Raw genomic sequence first — 22,454 nt, forward strand, 5'->3', positions numbered from 1 at the left:
ATCTAGCATAATAATGGTAATGCATGGTGAACAATAGAAATAAATTCTCAAGTCCTATAGCAGATCTAAGGAGTTTTTCAAGCAGTCAAAATAATAATAATAATAAAAACAATATCCACAACTTTGAAGACCTCATCATTGAGAACTGTTCAATGGACATCCATCACTTTCTGTTGGCAGAGAAGCAGCCAAGAGTTTGACTATATTTTTTAATTTATATATTTAATTCAGCTGTAGAGGAGCTGCTGTAACTTTTTGGTCTAAATTCTGGAAGACAGTGTGGGACGACTAACACTGCTAATCATCCCAAATACCGCTGAAGAACCAAAAGGATGGTTAGATCAAAGTATGTTTATTTGTCAGTATGACCAACTAAAAGTTCAGACTGGAATCCATCTGAGAATTCGTGATAAGTCTTAAAAAATGATTTAAACATTTGAGAATCATCACGTTAATTGCACTGTACACATATATGCTACTTTGTGTTTGTGTGTCACTTACAATTGTAATAACATAAACTGGTTTGTGGTTGTAAAATAAAATATATAAGCTGTTATTAATACTTTTTCAAGGCACTGTATAACAAAAACCTCGCATGTAGAATTATCTCATTGGACATGAGCTATAAAACCAAGATTATGTCGGCACAGGATAAACTGAAAGATGTATCTTTAAAACAAACTACAAGAGCCAGAAGCGGATATATGGTTGTTGTCAAATGGAGACATGAGCTATAAATACAGCTCCAGCTTGCTGTTACATAATTTTAAACTCACATAGCTTCCACATCCCGTGATATTCAGGAAGTGGGTCGAGATTAGGGACCTGGAATCCCTTGTACTGTACTACAGCCCCCCTGTGTTGGGAAACAAAGCACGGCCAAAGAATTATGGTTCGGTCTTTGTCTTTCATTTATAATTATTTTAGGATGTTTATTGGAGCTTTGCCTCAGTGACAAGGCTTACGTACCACCTATGCAAGGTAATAAAGGTGTCTGTAAAGCAGAAATGGTGTCAGGATACACAGCAGTGGGAGATAATCCCATCAGAAGCGAGGACTTCGTTAAAAGGGCTTAGAGAGCGTCTGGTCCCTGCCAGCGGTGGTCCCCGTTTCATCCTTTGACGCTGAATCGCGCTTCTACGTCACCGCTGTCACGATGACGCAGTGAGCTGCACACTCTTAGTAAAAAAGGTGAGAGGAAAGCTCCTGTGACCACTGCGTGGACAGAGGTTATATTGATGTCTTGCATTTATGCTGTCATTTCTCAATAAAAAGTGTGTTTTATTAACAAGTAGGCTATATTTATTTTATTAAGAAATGGCTCAGAGCTAAGACAATTTAGTAATTCCAATTTACAGATCTTTTTATTCTCTTCTTCCTTTCTTTCTTTTTTCTTTCCTTGTTTAATTATTTTTTTCTTCTTTCTTTCTTTTTTTTCATTCCTCATGTATCTGTTTAGCAATTTCATATTCAACCGGAAAAAAACAAACAAACACATTTTAAATAAATGTCCAAAGCTTTAATTTGTGCAGCCGTGTCATTTGTCACCTGTGGGCCGTGCGGGTGCACCGCAGATCATTCTCCGGGTGAACCATCGTTTTCAGTGTGCGTTCGTTTCCTCACGCAGCGCCCTTTTTTTTTTTTTTTTTTTCGGTGAACTGCGCGCCGCAGCAGCAGAGCAGCAGCAACGCCGCGCCGCGGCCCCGATCAGGAAGTGAATCTGAAGAAAATAAGCGACTGTGGAGGTAGAATGATATAGAGAGGGGGGGAGAGAGGTGGGAGAGAATCGAGCGGATAAATAAAGGCGACTATATAAACGGAGGGAGGAATCCGACCCTGTTTCTGGATCCGTTTGGGAGCGGCGCCTGTCTGGGATATAGCTCCACTGCACCGCTGAAATAACACAAAGATGCTCATAAAGGAATAGTAAGTAAAACAGTGTGTGCACGATGGAGTCTGTGCGTGCGTGTGCGTTTGCGTGACAGAGCGTTGATGCGGTTTCGCAGAGCTGCTGACATTGTGGCCAGCAGCCCGGGAGGGGAATTAGGAGAGCGCGTCCGGAGGGATGTCGACATCCAAAGGACTTTATGTCCAAGATCAGATTCCTTCCATCACGCAGAGTCAACTGAGGGATAGAACAGTGTCGGCAGCTGATGCAACTGCAGCCGGTGCTTCCCTGTGCCCTTCACATCCTTCATCACAAGTTCTAGCTCTTAATTCTCTCTGTCAGTGTTGCTAAAATGACGGATGCTGGTGATGGGGCAGAAATGGCTGGCATAAGCCGCTCCGTGCCGTGCTCTGCCGCGCTGCGCCGTGCCCGCGCCGCTGTGGCCATGTTATTGATGCGCTCTGGTGAAGGTGAAACTAGCGATGGAGCATTCCGGCGTTTAGCTCTGGAGGAATGAAGAAGGTGTTGGATGGCCCGGGGTGGAGGGGATGCTTGGAGAGGATAAGGTGCGGGGTGGGCAGGTGTAGAGGAGGCGGCGTAAAGGGCAAATGGCGAGGTGTGTGTCAGATGTTGGGCCGAAGGGAAGCAGTGGCATATTAATCTGTGCCTGCTAAGAGGAAGAAGGATATTTTTAATTCATTGTTTTGCATTGTTTTAACACAATGTTACCCCTCCACCCCTCGCAAGGACTTTCTGTTCTTTATAGAAGAACGGATTGAGGCCTTTGCTCATAATCAGAAGGGCAAGAAGGATGCAATGCTGGCAAAGTAGGATGTTACTGGAATTGAAATTAAAATACTCAGGTATTAATACTGAAGACATCCAAAATTATATTTATGTTTTCATTACAGCAAATTCTTTTTGCAACTGAAGAAAATGTCGCTCTGATAACCTTTATACATTATAAAGGACCTTCTTCTAAATATTGTATTTAAAACACTATATTTTTTCCCATTGCAACTTTGGCAAGGTCACAGCTACTTTCTGAACACCAAGCTACAAGAAAAAAAATCCACTTCCAACAGACTTACCATGCCTTGGAAAGTATTAAAGCTCTCTGAATCTTTTCACATTTTCTCCTTTCATAAGCAAAAAGTTTTTCATTCGGCTTTTTTGCGACATACCAAGACAAAGTTGTGCATAACTTTGATGGTTTAAGACTTTTTTCAATTTTTAGTCAATAAAGGCTGCAATCTTTTCTCATTCTTTTTTGAATTATTGGTTAAGGTCAGTCTGAATTTTTACACTGATTCTCGACTGTATTTATGTCTGGACTTTGACTGGGCCAATCTAACACGAATAAGCTTTTTTCTAAACCACTCCATTGTAGTTCTGACTGGATGCTTAAGGTCAGCGTGCTGCATGGATCACCACTTCAACTTCTAACAACGTTTCATCCAGTACTGCCCTGCAAATAGCTCCATTCGGGAAACAACTCTTTCCCGTTTCTCCTGAAAAGGCATTTCCACAGCATGAGGTTGCCACCACAAAGTGTCACAGTGGGAATGGTTTATTCAGGATGATAGTGTTCCGCCCCACACAGTTGTTTGTCTTCTTATGCATGAAGACAAACAAGTTTACTTTGGCTTCACCTGACCAGATTAGCTTCTAACTCATATTTTTTGTGCTTTCTATGTGGCAAAGTTCAGAAGTCATTTGTTTTTCACAATGACCTCTTGTCAGTCTTCTATAATACTGAGTATTTTTGTGATGTATCACAAGTAGTTGTCCTGGCAACAGATTTTCCCACCTGAGCTGTGGATCTCTGGAGCTCCTTCCGAGTTACCATGGGCAAAATGTTCACTCTGCAACTGACTACACATGCACACCAATAATTTCATCATCATTCTACTTCATGTAATGTTTTGACTTATGCTCCCTCACAAAATCCAAAGTAAGTCCATTGACGTTTGTGGGGAAATCCGAGGAAGTTCGGTGGGTGTGAACACTGCTCTGTGCGTTGGAGACTAATCACCTACAATCGTTGTGTTGATTTCCTATCACATGTATTTAATCAATGAATGTCAGCAAAAAGCCGCAGATCAGAGTGGTGGCATGGCCAAAGATCTGAAGTGATTAGGGAGAGTCAGGCCCTCTGCAGTAAGCCTGGATATTAATTAAATTGGTTACGATTAAAGGCTAAAAGCTTCTACACGCTGTCAACACACAGGCAAGAGACTTGTGCATCCACTATAACAGGAAACCATCACGGATGCCAGGAGTCAAGTCTTACAGGTGCTTTGTGACCTAGTGATCCTTACCTGACACTGACCTAGATCTCCTTTTATTTCCTTATTTCCCAGTAGGTTTTGGTGCTGATACAATAATAAATAATTCTCTTTGCAATATGTAAAGCAATAAAGCGAATTATGTAGAAGCTGAAAGAGGGAAGAGGATGAAAAGAGAAAGAGAAATAAACTACAAGGACATATAAGATGAGCAATGTAGAAGGGGTGTTTGTTTCCTGAAGCCACAGAGAGACACATGATCCCTCAAGACCTTTGGACTAAGGAGACTTCCAAAGACAGGAAATAAAAATCTTCAGTTCCTGTTTTTCATTTTAGAATTAAATTCTGAGTTTTGAAACAGATACTTTGCAAAAAGTGTTATATGAGGTGCATCTTTTAAGAAAGAGCAATAAAATATTTTTGCAATGAACAGTTGTAAACTGCAGCAGCATATGGCCTACTATTCAGTGAGCGCCTTTGTTGGACCCAGATTACATTAAGTGGCAGGTGGGTGTAGGATTATGGGAATTTTGGCATACTTCACATGCTCACAGAACAAAATCAACAAAGCTGCATACTGTACGCGGGCATAGAGTGGCATGAGATGCAGACAGGTCAGAGAACGGAAGCAGAGCAGTGCGTTTTAACGGTGGAAGCATTGTGAATTGCAGGAACATCCTCGGATGAGGTGTCTGAATTTGGAAATACGCTCAATGCAAATTCTGTCATAAATGAATCCATGTTTCATTGCTGCTAGATGTAAATGTGTGGGCTACCATTCTAGACTAAGATCCCTCCCTTCAGCAGCCAAAGTGTGGTGGCTGCTGAAGTTAGTTACGTTTTCTAAACTGAACAGGAATTTATCTTAAAACTGTTTCAAAGAAGAACTTAATTCAGAGGGGTTTTTTTGTTTTGATTATCCCTTATGTTGCGTTATAGAGTTTTCGTACTTTGTCTTGATTGTCTATGTTTGTAATAGCAATTGACATTTCTCCTTGAGATCTATAATGAACAGATGCATTTTTCTTAACTCTGTTTGGTTTAAAATTTTGACTAGAAAAATATGAAAAAATTTACAGAGAAAAACTTCAACATTTTGTGTAAAAGTGTACCAGATCACCTTTTTGCCACATAAAATTCCGTAACAATAAAATAAATAAAAAACAAATAAATAAAAAAATAAAATAAAGCCAAAATGTTCAGTGTCAGTTAATACTAAGTACTAAGTCTTAGGTATTAAAATAACAACAAATGAAGGACTAAGTCCAGCAGTGGCATTTTTAAACAGCGAACTTGACACAGATTGAAAAATAATTACAGGAAACTTGTAATTATTTCTTGTAGTTTGTTGGCACATAAGAGTTTATTTAACAAAACTCCAACCTTCTACTTAAATACTTTATTCAATAGACTCACTTAACCAGTAACACCCAACTAGTAACACCCAACTAGGGTGTTACTGGTTATCACCCAACTTCTTTGGGTGATATTTTATATTTTCTAATAAAAGAAAAAATAATTCATTGATGCCATGCACTGTGGGATTTATAGTTCGTATTCTATTTGTTCCCTGTAGTTCAGAGCTTCATGGACGGAGGCATAAATTTTACCCCCAAAACAAAAACGTGTACCTTCTCACAGACATTTTTTTTTTTTTAAATAAGTTCAGACCATGTAATGACCTGCCAGCTTGTCCAGGCTGTAATCAGCTTCTGTCATCAATGGCTGCAGAGATTTCCAATCCCACTGGGACCATGAACCTGCAGAAACATAAAATAGATGGACGGATTGTTTGACACAGTCTACTCTACTAACTACACATTGACAAACATAATTAAACTGTCATTATTTACATTTGCACAATTTTTTGCAAACTTAACATGCTGTCACACAGTTTTCTCTTTTGCCATAAACTAGCGCACCCTTAAAGTGTATTTTGTGAAACACCAAGTTTTGTCATGTCTGTGAAATATGTATATTATTTAAAGTCATTTAATGTCTTCCTATTAAAATCTCAATGGTAAACTAAATTAGTGATGAAAGAAAAATGAATTATCGGAATATTGCAACAACATGTGTAAGGACTTAAACAATTTCAAAGCAGTATTTTCAGCACAACATGCATAGAAAGGCAATGCTTGAGTATTTAGCATGTTAAGACCCATATCTTCACACTATTAAATGGGGCTGTAGTGATACAATAATCTCACGATACGATATGATACACAATATTCTTCTCACGATACGATATATATTGCGCTATTCAGCAAACAATACAATTCAATACACTTTTGCGATTTTCTGAAAGATTTTAGAGGGACAGAGTGATTTTAGAGACATTTTGTGACTGCTATAGACTTGGATTGAATTAATTTAACTGAAAACTGATTAAAAGCACCAACTACACAATACCTGGCTCTGGTTGGACATGGACACAGACTTAAAGTCGACAGCTGGACAAAATTAATCAAAGAAGTGGTGAGAAAACATGCTTCTTTTAATTGAAACAGTACAAACTGTAGCTTACATGCATTTGTAAAGTAAATAAAGTGCACCAAGTACCCTGCTCTGAATAGTTTGATACCTTTTTTAACCTTGACACTTAACATCTGAAGGAATCACTCTAAGCCTGATGACCTAATCACTCTCCCGGCAAAGCAAGCAGTGAGTGAGCAAGGTGAAAGTTGGATGTTACGATACTTACGGATAAATATTGATTTTTTTTTAGGGAAGAAAATATCGATATATATCACAAAATCGATATTATTACACAGCCCTACTATTAAAATGTAAAGCATATATTCAATGGTGTGACAGGGGTTTTAATGCTTCTCAAAGTAAAATTGTCCTGCATAAGTCACCTGTTTTAGTGGCAGTTGAAACTTTGACCATTTCAGATTTGCAAATATATCTTCCTGTTCCTTCTCAAAGAAATTCTGCACCCAACAATGTACTTTGTCTGCAGGTGTGTTATTCATCATTTGTGCATAAAACCTAATTTTTGCATATATATGTCTGTGCGAGGACATTTAGCTAAGAGCCACATCATCATTTTGTGGGTGATCTGTAACATTTAGGATCATTTGTTAGCCAGCAGCCTTCTTCATGCTCTTGTAAACAAAGGCGGAACAGAGAATTACTGACAGTTTCAGGCGTATCGTAAAAAGCTAAAAAGAAAAGTAAGCAGCACATCGACAGCATTGTTATTGACTTCTGCTAAATGAGGCCTGAAACATAAGCGTGAACATTACCTATTCATAAATCTAATTGAAACATTAAAATGCCTATAAGATTCAGCTTCTTTTACCCTCATGTTGCTTCAGCAAGGAACATTCTCATTGTCTCTTGCAAAGCAGTGATCTGATTCATTTATCAATGTATTGCTTTTAGTCAGTTTGGTTCTAAGATAGAACTATTGATTCCTCAGTTTCTGAGTTTTGGTAAAGTTTTAGGTCGATAACTGTCATAAATTAATTTGTAGAGAAACAACACTTTAGGATTCAACTTCATGTTTCTCACAAGGCTAAACTTGCAATCTAGGCCAATCTGGGTTGCTGGTTTGACTAAAGCAGCTCAGTATGTGACCACATGGATATATCTGTTTTGTTGTTTTGCTCTCTTGTATGGTATTTATGTTTAGGAGAACTAGAATTTCAGAGTCCTTGTTTGAATAACTTCTTTTTTTCTTGCAGTCGAGTGATTCTTCCCATCTCTGTGGAAGAGGTAAGTGCAGTTTAACACTCTTCAATATCTGTGTGTGAGTCAGCTGACTCCATCCATCCATACATCCGTCTATCCATCGACCGATTCACTTCCACTTTTAGGCCATGAGCTGAAACACAGTAATAACTCTGGAAATTTGAGACTGGACAAGTGTTGGACTTGTTGAGATGCAAAATGTATAGGAACCCTGAAAGCTGTTCTTTTAAATATGACTTTTTAAAACAAACAGCTTATTATCATCCACCATTATTATTTCTACTGTAGTTTCCCCCCTCTATTAAGGCCTTCATCGCAGATGAGTTATCTGAAACTACTTCCATGACATCACATGCTCACCCACCCATGTATGCTACTTTAAATTGAACACTTGATACACAGTATAAAAACAGTCATTTTAGGCAGGCAAAATATTCCAGTTTAATCTGAAAAACTGTGCTCATATACACTGTGGTCTCAAGCATGAGTGTGAATCACCAGTAAATGCTGCAGTGTGCCACATCACATCAACAACATGGGAACCTCTAAATCAGAGACCATTTATGCTGTCTTGTATTGTCACTAAATCTCATTCTTTGTAATCTTTGTCATTATATTGCTGAGTATTTTTATTATCATGTGAAGCTTACTAGAGGGATGCCACTAGCGATAGAAAAGCTTCGCTAATGTCTGAATGGTCTTCATAATATTGACTTTCATAATTTAGTCATGTCTGACACAAAATTTCAATTAAAATGCATCAGTCAGAAGACGTAACTAATATAAAAATGTGCCAGAAACTAAATATTTAAGTCAGACTTTTTTTCCCAGTTATCAGAAAACAAAAACATTTTTGTTATCTGCAAAGAAGTATAAACAACCCACATAACCTTTAGCAAACACACATTTCAAGACTGTTTGTAAGATTGAATCAATCAAGATCTAATGAATGGTGTACCACTTACATTTTGCACACTTAAATGTGATAATATTCTTTATACACAACTGTATAAAGTCTTGCCTAACTAGGTCAGCAAGAACTGATCAACCTTTCAGATTCCAATTTTGTTTGTTCATTGCCTGTATATGTACATTAATAAAAAGTAAAAACTCAATATCAGGAGGGAGAGAGTTTAGTTGTGGGCTCATTTATCTCAGCAAATAACAGCATATATTGTTAATTGGTGATTAGTAGAGGAAGTGATCAGTCTGTCCTCCAGCAGACTAAGTCTCTTAGAATGAGTCAGGAGTGAAAAAGAGCCAGGGAGAAACATTTTTTATTTGTAAGTGACTTGGAAACTGTTGTATTCTGTTATTTGCAACCAAGTGGAAAATATTGCCAATTACCCAACCTCTTTATTCATTCTGCCATTAGTTCAATCTTTCAGTGTATGTCCACAGTTTGATTTAGTTTGAGAAAATTCAATAAAATTGCTCTGAAAAAAAAGAAAACAGATTTTATCCTTTGAGTTCGAATTGCCTGTGATTAAAGAGATGGGTGAAAAGTTATTTTAATTCCTTCAACCTCACACCTTCTAACTAAAAGTATATAATCTATTACCATTTTCATTTTTTTCCAGCATTGACTCAATTGTGCTTATATAGTTTGAACGTTGCTGTTCAAAATGCTAGAAAAATTAAAACAAACATCTTAACTGTGAAAACAATAGAGTAAATGAGCCTTCATTGAGTCACTCCATGCTTGCTCTGTTGTAATTGTCCCAAGGCTCACATTTGTTGAGGTTATATGATGGATTAGAGCTAATTAAGAAAAAAAGGAAACCATTGTTTTCTGTTTTAAAATCGCTTGAACCCGAAGCCTTAAGATGGAGAAGGAGGTAAAATGAGGAGAACGAGAAAGGAGTTTATGATATTTGCAACAATAGATTAAATGATTCAGAGCTCCATTAAATAAAAATAAGAGAGAAAACAAGGTATTAATTTTAAATATAACCTGTGATTATAGACTTTTGTTTTACTCGATTTTCATTAACAGTCCAATCCATTGTTCTGTGTTTCTCAGTACCAGGTGGGCCAGCTGTACTCTGTAGCTGAAGCCAGTAAGAATGAGACGGGCGGAGGCGAAGGAGTAGAGGTGCTAAAAAATGAACCCTATGAGAAGGATGGAGAGAAGGGCCAGTACACACACAAAATTTACCATTTGCAGAGGTAAGCATTTTCACAAGAGGTGTTCCAGAAAATGTGTCTTGTAGAGAGTCCACATATCACATTCACACAGGATGAATTTATCATTTTCTGTCTTCAGTCCATTCTCTTTTTTTTATAGCCACTCAGACCTTTTCCACATCTTTCAGTCACCAGGAACTCAATACTTTAGCTACACTATTTGAACCAGATAGTGTAGCAGTTTGGTCTTTATTTGACTCTAATGAAAAGTTTTTAAATATACTATGGTTAATAATATTGTTCCAGTTATTCAGATTACAGTACTACTGCCTATTATTAGTGTGTCAATGGTGGAGATATTAAAATTCTGATGACACAAACCAAAAGTATGTTAAATAAATAACAAAGCCAAACATTAAACACTTTGATTGTTGCGTGTCCATAGATCAGTTTTGTATGATTGACCTTTTTGCAGTGACTCTTATTTTTCTATTAATGATGGTGCAATTGCACATTAACATAGTGCAATTGATACCATTGTACTAGTAATGCCATATAATAGTAGTCATGTCTCTATAACGCGTTTGCATTTTGTTTAGTTTGTACCTGAAATTCCAATCCAATGGACTAGAACAAAGTAGTGCACAAAAGTGAGAGTTTTTAATCTTCCTTATTGTAACTAATTTGAAAGATTTTGAATGTTATTTTATTCAGCGATAGAATCGCCATTCACATGTAGAAACTGTTTTTTACCCCCAATTGTTGGGTAGAAATTAACTGAGGCTGAAACAGATTAAATAGAGACCACAGATACACTTTCAATTTTTGCTGTTGATTCTCAATTGGACCTAGGTCTGGACTTTGACTGGGCCATTCTAAGACCCGGATATGTTTCAATCTAAATAATCTGATTAAAGTTCTGGTTTTATGTCGTCTTGTTGAAGGATTAACCTTTGCCCCAGTTTCAAATCTAAAAGGTTTTCACCCTATCTTTACCCATACTTAGCTCCATCCATGTTCCTGTCACTCTGTCCAAGTCAGTTGTCCTGGCTCAAAAAATGCCTTCCCACATCATGTTTAGGTCTAATTCTTCCATGTTTTCAGTGTCCCCTACATGGATTGTGGCCATTTAAACTTCTTTCAACAATGGCTATCTTCTTGCTACTTTCTCATCCCCAAATTGGTGATTTATGTTTGCTGGATGTCCAAAATTCTACCACCTTTGTATATCAAGGACAACAAAAGTCTTGCAGCTGGAATTATAGCAGTTAAACTCATGTAGTTTGTTTTCTATTTTCTTGTAGTAAAGTGCCATCATTCGTAAGAATGTTGGCTCCATCTTCAGCTCTGAACATCCATGAGAAAGCCTGGAATGCATACCCTTATTGTCGTACAGGTATGTATAATTACACACTGTGGATGGGCACACACAACTATTTACAGACTAACATACTTTAGAGCTCTGCAAAACCCTGATTGGGTTTTTTTCTAGTAAGTACAGTCATTTCGTCAAGACTTGATTGAAGATTTGAGCCTAATTTTTTTTAATTATGATCTACTTTTGGACCAGACCCTGGACGTTCCAAATCCCTTCTGGGAATAAGTTGTGAACAAGTTCCTGCAATGGAGCTAACCTCCCGGCTAAATTACTAATGCTAACAGTTTTGTTTACATGCCCAGTGCACATTTCGGTGTGACGTCTTTGTCAGCTAAAGAAAACAATGCAGATTTCTTTGTTGTTGTCTTCAAAAAGATGTATTTATGAACGTTTTAAATGGCTTCAGGTAAAAAAGTGCTATCATGCTCTAGATTCTTCTCTTCCTCTCTTCTTTCCTTGTGCCTTTGGGTCTCTGTCACTTTCAAGGAGTAGTTGAATAATTTACTACATGTCCTGTGAGAAGAGCCGCGCAATCACTTGAGCCGTTCAGGCAAAGATCCCGCCACCCGTACACACTGCCAGCTGCCAGACGGCCATCTGTCACACAAACACATTTAAAGGCACAAACCAACTCTGCATCTCAAACACTGCTCTCGTATCATTTTGAGATTGCCAGCTTGTGCAAATGCTAATAGATTTCTCAGATATTGTTTGCTGTCGTTAATTGTGTCTTTCTCTGTGTGTTTGGGGCTGCACCCTCTCTCCCCCCACCTGGCTCTGCAGTCATCACTGTGAGTATTTCCTTTGCTTGTGTTTGCTTTGAAGAATTCAGAAATCAACACATGCGACACACTAAGCTATGGTGCACAAGGAGAAGGTGCCTAACCTGAAAGCCGAGAAAGAAATGTGATCTTTTTAGTGAGACTGTAACAGGGATAGCAATACACTGTGACTGTGTTTGTGTAGCTGGGTGTTAGTGAACGACAGCAAGATACCGATCCCTGTCAGCTGAACCTTTTATAGATTTTTACAAGGGATTCTTTCAAAGTGCTTTACTCCCTTCATTCTGGATTGTCTGTGTTTTTGTTTGCAGAATGAGTATATGAAAGATAACTTCCTGATCAAGATTGAGACGTGGCACAAACCTGACATGGGACGCCAGGAAAATGTTAGTGAATAAGATCATAAGCTATGGGAGTGTATTTTCATGTCTGAACAAAATTATGCATTCAGGTATGAAAGAGAGAACTTTAATAAATTGTCAACACAAATCACGTTTTGTCACACTACATAAAAGCCTGTTTAAATGGGATGTTTTTATGATAGAGCCACACAAAGTGCTTAATTGTATAGTGGAAGAAATATGATACATGGTTTTCAAAATGTCTTAGTTTGTGTTATTTAATAAAATCAAATACTGTTAAGTGTGGAGTTACATCGGCTTGCATTGTGTACAACTATTTTCACAGAAATAAGAGCTACAGATCTTTCTGGAGTATGTTTAGCAATGTGTTTTTTTTTTGTTTGACAGTTCTTCACAGGGTAATATTATATCATGCATGTTACAATTGTTAGATTTTTATTAATAACAAAAATTCGAAGCCATTTATCACTTTCCTCCTACACCACATCTATTTATTTTATGCTGGTCTATTACTTACAATCATAAGGACCATGAAGTTTATTATTTTAAAATGTTGATCACAAACATGATTTTTATCAATTCTTTCATTTCTGTGTCATTTTATATGGTAAACATTTATTGAATTGTATTTTTTCTTGAGCTTAGGCTTATAACTATGACATTAGGAACACGTTGCATACAAATTCTGCATGTAATTTAAATTTGTAGACAATTTTTTTCTGATTTTGCCCTGTGGTTGTGTCTTAGGTACACGGTTTGGATGCAGAAACCTGGAAAAAGGTGGATGTAGTCTATATTGATATTGCAGACAGAAGCCAGGTGGAGCCAAAGGTAAATCAGTCAGCCCATTTTTACTGCCGGAATGATGAATACAGCTGTTGTTTGTATTGTTACATGCCCCACATACATCTTGTCTGTATCAGGACTACAAACCAGAGGAGGATCCCTGCAAGTTCAAGTCAGCAAAGACAGGACGAGGTCCTCTAGGACCAGACTGGAAGGTAAACAATACCAACATTTTCATCTTAACAATAAATGTTACATTTTGTATTATGAATTACCTCCTGTTAATACATTATAAATTCCAGTGTCAAGAAATAGATTCATAGAGGTTTCATTACAGGGTTTTGGAATGTTTTTTTTTGTTGTTACTCTCTGCGGTGGCTTTTCTAGCATTTGGTTTTCACATGTTGTGAAACAGCTGAAGGTTAATTGTGCACAAAGCCCGTGTAAATCTTTCAAGGTGGAAGGGTACTTTCATGTTTTTCTCAACTTTTTGTTCTAAAAGATATTAGCAACTTAACCTAAAGAGATACATTTTCAGTTCCTCCTATGTTTCGTGTACTGTTCCTTAATACTTTAATTTGGTGTTGGACCATGTCTCATTGTTAGCGTCCATAAAACACACATGCGACCTCGTCTCTGTTAATTTGCCAAATGAAAAAATATCTCCCTCCCACTGGCATGTGTTGTCCAGCAGCTATGACGTCTAGTGAGCGTTCTCTAAGCTAACATTTTGTCCTGAGGGGATCAGACACAAGAAGAAGACACAAATTTCTGTAATAGTTACCACCTGCACCTTTAATTTCCAACTTCCCAAAGCATAATTTCAGCTTTGAATGTCCTTGTCGTATTTCTGTCTTGGAACATAGAAAACATGACTTCCATGTATAAATAAAATGCACCAATTGCTCCCAAAAGCTGCATAAAATTGTTACTCTGACTCTTCTGACTCTTTCTCGTCAACTTGGGAACAGTATGAGAACATGTTTTTGTGCTTTTGAAACAATAACCTTTAAAGCCTTTTTGTACCCTAATGCAGAAACAGCCCATAATCAGCCCCTCAACCGAAATAGCTGTGGTAATTATATTAGGCTTTGTTTCATTTCTGTTACAGATCTATAAGCAGTTGGTTAAAGCATTAAATCTGAGTCCAAAAGTGTATCAGTAGGTCTCCATTGCCTATGACAAACCTAATGCTAGTGTTTCTGTTTACATGCAGAAGGAGCTTCCTAACAAGAAAGACTGCCCACACATGTGTGCCTACAAACTGGTCACTGTCAAATTCAAGTGGTGGGGTCTGCAGAATAAAGTGGAGAACTTTATCCAAAAGGTTTGTTGACTGTTGTTGTTTGTTCTTGCATTGTTATGCTTTTCAACTTTTGTACAAGATAGTGGTCGAGTCAAGGAATAAAATACATTTCTTACTGAATTTCCAGATCTTATTTTTGTTTAATGTGCTAAGAATAGCTGGCAGTACAGCAGCTTGAAGTCTGGTAATAAAGCATAAATAATTAAGATAATGCTATTAATATCCATTCATAAGGAAATAAGCATCTATTATCCTTGGGCCACAATAAGCTATTTGATTTTTTCCGTTGTTGTCTTACAGCAAGAGAAGCGCTTGTTCACAAATTTCCACCGCCAACTGTTTTGCTGGATTGATAAGTGGATTGAACTGAACATGGACGATATTCGTCGCATGGAGGAGGAGACTCGTAGGGAGCTAGATGAAGTAAGCCAAAAGAAATACCACACACTCCCAAATCTCTTACACTTATATAAAACTTGTTCCTTATAACCCAGGATGTTAAATTATCTACAGTTAAAACCCACTGGACTGACATTTCAGATGCAGGATGACCTGAGAATTTGGGGCCAGGTTCTGATTATCAGTTTTTTAAGTTCCAATCTGCTAATGGCGATTTTTGTAAATTCATATTTCACAAAGACGGAGTTAAAAAGATTGTTCTACTCTACTTTAAATATTACAACTTCTTAGATTTAAAGCACAACATTTTTCAAAAGGTCTTAACTTTATTAAAATTAAGTTTCTAAGAAACCCTGAGAGCAAAGGAGCCTTCCTGTTATCTGCTGAGGTTTCTCTCTATTTAAAGGTAGCAGCTTCCTCTAAAAATTTCTCACACTTTTTGGTGCTTCACCTCACTTCATTTTTAAACATCTTTACAATAGCACTTATGATACAACCCCATTGCAGCTGAACACAGGTTGTGATTAGTCTGACATCTATCATCCAATACCCTTCATTCAATGATTTCTCAGTGTATCTCTAATGAGGATGTTGTTGTATATTCTTGTCAGATGAGAGTCAAAGATCCTGTGAAAGGAATGGTGGCTCTAGAGGACTGAGACTTTGTTGGACATAAATGCTGCCGCTCATCAGGTAAACCAGAGTTGCAATGGAAACAGATGTGTAGTTATGTCTGTCAGCATATCTACACGTTAGCTTTGTTTCTTCATGGTTCAGACTTTGCTTTTGTTTTTTTCTCTCTCACTCATGTCTCCCTTTCCCACCAGATTAGACCTGAAACCAGCGGATTCACTCCTCCTTTTGTCTCAACTGATACGTCTGACTGGACGGTCCAAATCCTACTTTCCGCAGTACATTTTGGTCTTCTCGGACCTGGACCCAGTGCACTCCCAGTTTTTAGCTGATCTCCTCTACATCGTCTGTCCTTCCTTGAGTCCTTCTTGTCTTATTTTGTTTCGTTGTTTTTACTCATTTGCTGTTTCCATCTAGCTTAAACTTTTTAAAGCCTCCAGTAGCACCGTTACTGATATTGTGAGTTACTCCGATCTTTTTCTCTCAATTTTTGTTCTAAACTGCAGAGAACAGTGAGGACACTGTTGTTCATCTCTACAACTAAGGACATATTTTAGACAAAATGTCACAGTGGCGCATCAGTAGAGTGTAATGCAGTCTGCTGTGTCCTTCTAACCAGCCAGTAAGGTTTTATCCCCAGTACCTGCCTTCCGACTTCAAGGCGTTTGTCAGTTTTTCTGCTGCTTTGTCAGTATGTGTGTCTGTGTGTGTACATGCTTCTGTTGTGTGCCGGTGTGTGTTGATAGGTCATCAAAGTTTCCAGCCAGGTTTTTCTTCAAACATTGTTTCAAGAGCTCTGGATGAACATGCAGTAATATGAAGATTATGTCTAACTCTATGAATATTTAGATAGAAATAGTCTAAAAAGATGCACACAAAATATTAATCACAGTTGCTACAGTAAATGAAAACAGCCATAAATGATTTGAGGACTGTCGTTTTTGGGTTTTTTTTTTTCTTGACTTGTCATTTCCAGTGGATAAATGGTCTTATCCAGCAAAAGCAATAACTATCATGACGTGTTGGTCTCCTTTTTTATCATCACAAATCTGTTTTAGTCCTTAGTTTGTTTCTGTTGTGAGGTCAGTTTTAGGAAAGCAGAGCCTGAACTGAATGTCATTAGCTCAACAGAAGTGCTAGTTTTAAGTGTCAGTTTTTCCATAGAATGTTATCTTGTTATTTATTTCATTGTTCTTACTCATTTTCTCTGGTATTGTGCGTAGGACGGAATGAGTAACGATAAGTGATGTGACAGTTTGCAGAGAGCTGATGAACGACTGGGTGAAGAAGTGAGGAACAGCTGACTCGACATTATTGTTCTCTGTTTTTATCGTCTCTTTTGTCCTGTTATTGTTCTTTTTCTTATTTTATAGATTTCATACACTTTTATTATTCCGTATACTTTAACAGGAGAGTGTGCAAGAGAGCACATATAGGAGCCAATCAATTACATTGATGCTTAGATTGATTATATTTGGATCGCTACAAAAAACTGCCACAAAATTAAAAAATAAAAATCCATGCGTATTTTATTGTTGTTGCTATAGCAGATATTTGATTCAATAAACTTACGTAATGGTATAGATTTTAATCAATTTCAATCTTTTTGGAGACAATAAAATACAAAATTATATTTATTTTTGGAACTTTAGGTCCAACAATTTCAAAGGCTTAATTCTGGACACATATGTGGAGTCTATATAAATATTTATTTGCAATAATAAAAGATTCAGTGGAAGGGCTTCCCATTGGCCTTCATTAGACATAAACCACATGAAGTACAGTCAGTTTTTTTTTTTTTTAAAACCAGGTTTAATTTGACATTTTACAAAGTTTTACTGATCCCTCTGTTGTTAGAAATTGTGCTTACGGGAATGCTTGTTTGGAGCAAGGATGAGTCATCATCACATCATCACTGATTTAATTTTAATCCTAAATTAGGTTTAAGCCAGTTTATTAGGTCTAGACAAATTCAGTCATTTCTTAGTTTTGTTGTGTTTCACAGTAAACCCTGAAACTGAACTGATCATTTAAATAATTTAACAAACAATATGAGATAAAATCATTAGACAGAGCAACTATTATTATCTATTATTTTTAGAATCTTCTTTCATTATGTTAGAAGTTGTTTTTTTTTCACAGCAGTATAATTCAATAGGCCTACCAGGGATCAAAAGTGACACAATCCAATGAACTAATAAATTGATGAATAATTATCTATATCAGTTAGACTTTAAATAAAATGCCAATAAATATATTCAATATACATATGTTATTTTGTTTTGTATTTATATAATTATTTATTAAACAAATGTATTTTAAAAAAAACTAGTGAAAATCAACAGTTATATGTTGAATAAATCATGTACTCACAAGTCACACAGCTCAATTACAGACCAATCATCTGTAAGTGCCATCTGCAGGGCAGTTAGCCCCGCCCACTGACCTTCTTGATGACATGCAATATGGGATTAAATACTGACACATTCAAGCATCCATTTAACATATTGAATGGACAACTTAAGTAATTATTTCCAAATTTAACAACGTATTTGACTATTTGTTTAGCTTATTTTCAATAAAGTATTTTGTGTTAAATTAATGGATTTTATTTCATTTAAATCACATGTACATATGTTTACTTAACATCTCTTTTATGCATTGACTTGTGGCACTTTTGGCCCTCAACAGCCAAATTGCTTCCCACTGTCTTTTACCTCCTCTGAAGAGAACATGGATGTCCCACCCCTCCACGTCTGTGTCCATCATCCCTCTCTGTTTGGGTTTGTCAACTGGGTCATGGAGATTTGTGGATGTACTGTGTGTACTGACTTTGTAAATAGTAAATAAATTAATGTAGATGAACACATATATATAGATGAGACTGTCCTGCCAAGTGTGCACAACACCCTCTCAGACACTCCTGATCCATTATTCAAAAACCTCACAGACTCCTACAGAAACATTTGAGTGTGAAAATGTAGAGTTATAGTAGCTAAAATTTAGTGCAGGTAAGAAATTGTGAAGAACAATATGAAATGTATTTATTTAGGAAAACAAATTTTACATATAAAAAAAAATTAGCAGCAGCTAGGAGCTGAGCTTTGCCATTTGTATTCGGAGAACATTTGAAGTGAAGCAAGCACCCCATTCACTGTACCCTCAGAGGGGACGTCCTCTCACTGGCAGGACAGTGTATAAATATATATTTTTGTTCTGAATGTTGTAGTACCTCTGTTGTCAGTCTCTGGATTACACTCTCTTCTCTCACTGAAAAGGTAGATGTTACTGTAGCTTGGGTCAGTGCATTCATCCACATCATGGCAAAGTCATCGAAGTGGATCCCCGATGCATGTCGGATTGTAGCGCTCCCGTCGTTAGACGTGAAGGGTGATTATCCTACATGGCCTTCAATGGAAGCACAGAAGAACCCTGATAAGGAATGTGGTTTCCAAGCAGATGCTGAGAGAAGGGTGATTTTAAGAGCTCAAAGACACAAAAGTTATGAGAGAACATATTTTAACAGAGACAATCTAATATATCTCTTTTTAGATTCCTTGATTTTTAATTGGAGTATGAAGAAACCAAATGATTCCATAATCCTGAACTTTTTAAATCTCTCTGTCTCTCTTTTTCTCTCACTCCTGTTACCTTGTCTCCTATTTTTTTTCTTTTATTGTGAATTTGTGCCTTTTTGTCATCTTATTCTCTAATAACACTACTGTACATCAGAGACATAACGAAATGAATAAAGACTCAAAGTGACTATACAAATTTAGAGCATGATGTGGATTACTTTGTCCTGAAGCATTGTTAGAGTTTCTGTGGTGTCAGACTCATAACAAAATCAATGCATTGTAATAAACCCCATGGGTTACGAATGGAAAGTTCTTTACAGTATTCACATTGTCAAATGTTATGTTGAAAGACCTAAAAGTAAAATAACTATTCAATAAGGTCATGGGAAACAAGTGAGGTAGATCAATCTAAGATTTGTGTTTGCAATGTGACAAAATGTAAAAACGGTTCAAGGGACATGAATACTTTTGTAGGCCAGACTGCAGTTGACATTACAATTATTACCTAACTCAGTCTTCCTTTCAAGAACATAAAGTTACTGGCATCAGATACAACAGATATATTAAGTGTGGCAAAATTAATCAGGCATTGGATACCAAAGATCAATCCTGAGTATGAGCCTGATAAGGAGAGCTGCAACAAGTTCTTATTGAATGTGGATGACAATTTCTCTTTGTGGGAGTTAGAGAAAGATTCTCTTGCAATATTAATGTTAGTCATTAGCTGAAAATGTAAAAATAAGTAACCTAATGGGTTTTAGTCTACTTACCCTAATAACCTTTCCAAATAATTTTGCATTCAAGCTAACAAGCAAATATGTCCTAAAGTAATTCTAGTCGCAATAATGTGTTTAAGCACTTGTAATATAAACTGAGGTTTGTACTTTTCAGAATGCTGCACAAGAAATCACATTGAGGACAACAGACCATAAACTTTTCCACTGTCTGTTTTGTCAGATGTTATTTTAGTTTATATAAAAAAAGAAATGTATTATGATTCTAGAGCACCTTTCACATTCCATACTGTTAAAATATCTAAGGATTATTTTTAAACATACAATACATCCATTATAGCTATTCACAAATACTTTCTCACTGGGTTATTAACCAACCAAGGATATTAGCTTAATCCGATGTTACGCTGTTAGTCTACTGTGGTTCAGGGCACAGTACAACAAGGGAAATTAACAAACTGTCAAATAACATCACAGCCTTCCAGAGAGGAAGAAACTACATTTCTCGTCACGTCTTTGGAGATCTTTACCTTTGAAGACAATTTTTCTGGACAACATAAGACTGATATACCAACAACGGTAGAATTTCAAGTGCTTTGCTTTACTTTTTTACTTTGTTCTTTTGATTTTTCTGTCATGAAAAATGTTTCAGTAGGAAAGTCTCTGTCTTTGCTGTGAATTCTTAAAGTAAAAAACAAAACAAAAAAAAGTTAAAGGGTTATAATGACAATAGCAAGAAAATAATTTTCACAAAAACAATGTATGTCATCATATCTGTATTGATTTGATATTTATTAATCATTTTCATTTCTTGTGTTAACTGTCATGCTTTGTTTTAGTTCTCTTTTAGTTCTAGTTAAATTTCAACATTTATGATTTATTTTATATTACTATGGAGATTTTACAGTGACTCTGGTGTGTATGTGTGTGTGTTTTAAGTCATGTTGTGTCTCTCTTTAGTTGTGTCCTTTCAGTGACATTTAAAAGGTAAAGCACAGTTGTGATACTGTGTGGCTCCCTGGGGCAGTTGCTTGATCTGTTATTCATTTATATTCCGGGTCTGGTGCAGATTTCACTTCCAATTCTGAGCTAAATTGTTATATTCACAAAGAAAAATCTCACTGTGCTATTCTACAGATTAAATGCACATGTCATAAAAAAACATACTTAAGCTTGCTAAATGTATCAATTTACTATTGGACTATTGTGTTAAAACAACTCTAATCAACACCATGTAGCCTGTTCTAACAAATAAACTTATCTTTTGTTTACATTAGGTGATAATTTACAGAGAAACCAAAGAATATTTATGTGTAACATAGAGGTAGAAGGCTGGACACAAAAACCAATCTTCCTTATTTGAACATATTGTGAGCAGAACATGTAGTGTTTTCAGATTTTTACAGTTTCTTCCTTTATCATTAGGTAGTTTGTCTGGGGGGATATTTTTATATATTTATTTCTTAGTAGGTGTTTCAAAGAGGATGCTAACTGTTGGTCAACCACTCCCAACCTGGATTTCAATGGAAACAGTATGATTTTGTAAATAACTGCCTATTATTAAAATTATAACAGTTTAAGTAAATTTGACATAAACCACTTTGATCCTTTAAGTTATTTTTAAAAGTCTACTTTGGTTTTGGCAACCTCTTAAACTAACCAGGGCAAACTAATATCAGTTTACTATAAAACACTAGCTAATAATTTAAAAATCTTGAGCTATCCCATTAATTATAATATTTTCTTATAAGGCTGACCAGAAAACTGAAGACAGAGCACCTGTCTTCAGTGGTATATTGACTAAAATAAAGTCTAGTGTCACACAAACTCCTACTGATGAGAAAAAAAACTTCACAGCTTGAAGAACATATTTAGAGATTTTTTGGAGTTTCTTGAAACTAGCAGTGCTGCCCTCATGTGGTCAAACAGAATAATTTCAGGTGATACATAAGAATAAAGTAGAAAACTATAACATTTCTTAAGTAATTTAAACTTGGCCTACTAAAGTGTGCCTGTTGGTTAGAACCCAGCGTTCTGATGCTTAGAGTTAGCATCAAAGCTAAAGTAAGCTACCATGTACTCAATAGCATGTGGAGAGTCACAAGCATGTTGAGTAACATGTCCATGTAGTATATTAAAATTAGTGTATAAGCTAAAATTTGCCAAAATGCTAATGCTAGCCTAAATGTGACATGAGGAGTATAACTAGCATGTTGTCTTACATTGACTTCCTCCATTCAGAGTGCTAAACATGGCTAATAAATAAAAGAATAGCTGAAAAGCTTATTTTAGGGAAAATGCTACTGCTAATGTGGGCAGTAGCTACTGCTAATGTTTGTGCTAATGTCAAAAAACCGCTCATCCCTTAACACCAAATTAATAACACATAATGTTATTGTTTATAAAGCTTGAAATACTGCTTGCTGATCTGCTTAAAGTCAATAAATTTATAGTTGTTAAATTTTGCAAAAGTAAAAATCAGATGTTCACTTCG

General features: G+C 36.5%; 2 protein-coding genes and 1 long non-coding RNA gene across 4 annotated transcripts in view; 2 read left to right on the plus strand and 1 right to left on the minus strand.

Moving 5' to 3' along the window:
* Nucleotides 1-1,638: 1,638 nt before the first annotated feature.
* On the plus strand, nt 1,639-16,654 carry pitpnab (phosphatidylinositol transfer protein, alpha b). Its single transcript, XM_015017123.1, has 12 exons — nt 1,639-1,926; nt 7,869-7,899; nt 9,899-10,044; nt 11,307-11,398; nt 12,164-12,171; nt 12,474-12,548; nt 13,272-13,355; nt 13,448-13,525; nt 14,527-14,637; nt 14,917-15,039; nt 15,627-15,708; nt 15,843-16,654. Exons 1-11 carry the CDS (start codon nt 1,910-1,912, stop codon nt 15,672-15,674), a joined length of 813 nt encoding a protein of 270 aa, XP_014872609.1. The 5' UTR covers nt 1,639-1,909; the 3' UTR covers nt 15,675-15,708; nt 15,843-16,654.
* Nucleotides 5,817-19,442, minus strand: LOC106936254 (uncharacterized). Its single transcript, XR_001422088.1, has 2 exons — nt 18,881-19,442; nt 5,817-5,936 (listed from the first exon to the last, which is right to left on the minus strand). It is a non-coding gene; the product is annotated as an uncharacterized LOC106936254 (long non-coding RNA).
* A 929-nt stretch (nt 19,443-20,371) lies between these two features.
* Nucleotides 20,372-22,454, plus strand: part of inpp5kb (inositol polyphosphate-5-phosphatase Kb) — a 12,821-nt gene continuing 10,738 nt past the window's right edge. For both annotated transcript variants that reach the window (XM_015017122.1, XM_015017120.1), the window contains exon 1: nt 20,372-20,539. The gene's annotated coding sequence lies outside the window, so the exon portion shown is untranslated. The remainder of the gene's footprint in view (nt 20,540-22,454) is intronic.

This window comes from Poecilia latipinna, unplaced genomic scaffold, assembly GCF_001443285.1.
Source record: "Poecilia latipinna isolate Pla-1442-1.1 unplaced genomic scaffold, P_latipinna-1.0 Scaffold2106, whole genome shotgun sequence".
In the NCBI taxonomy this organism is placed as follows: Eukaryota; Metazoa; Chordata; class Actinopteri; order Cyprinodontiformes; family Poeciliidae; genus Poecilia; species Poecilia latipinna.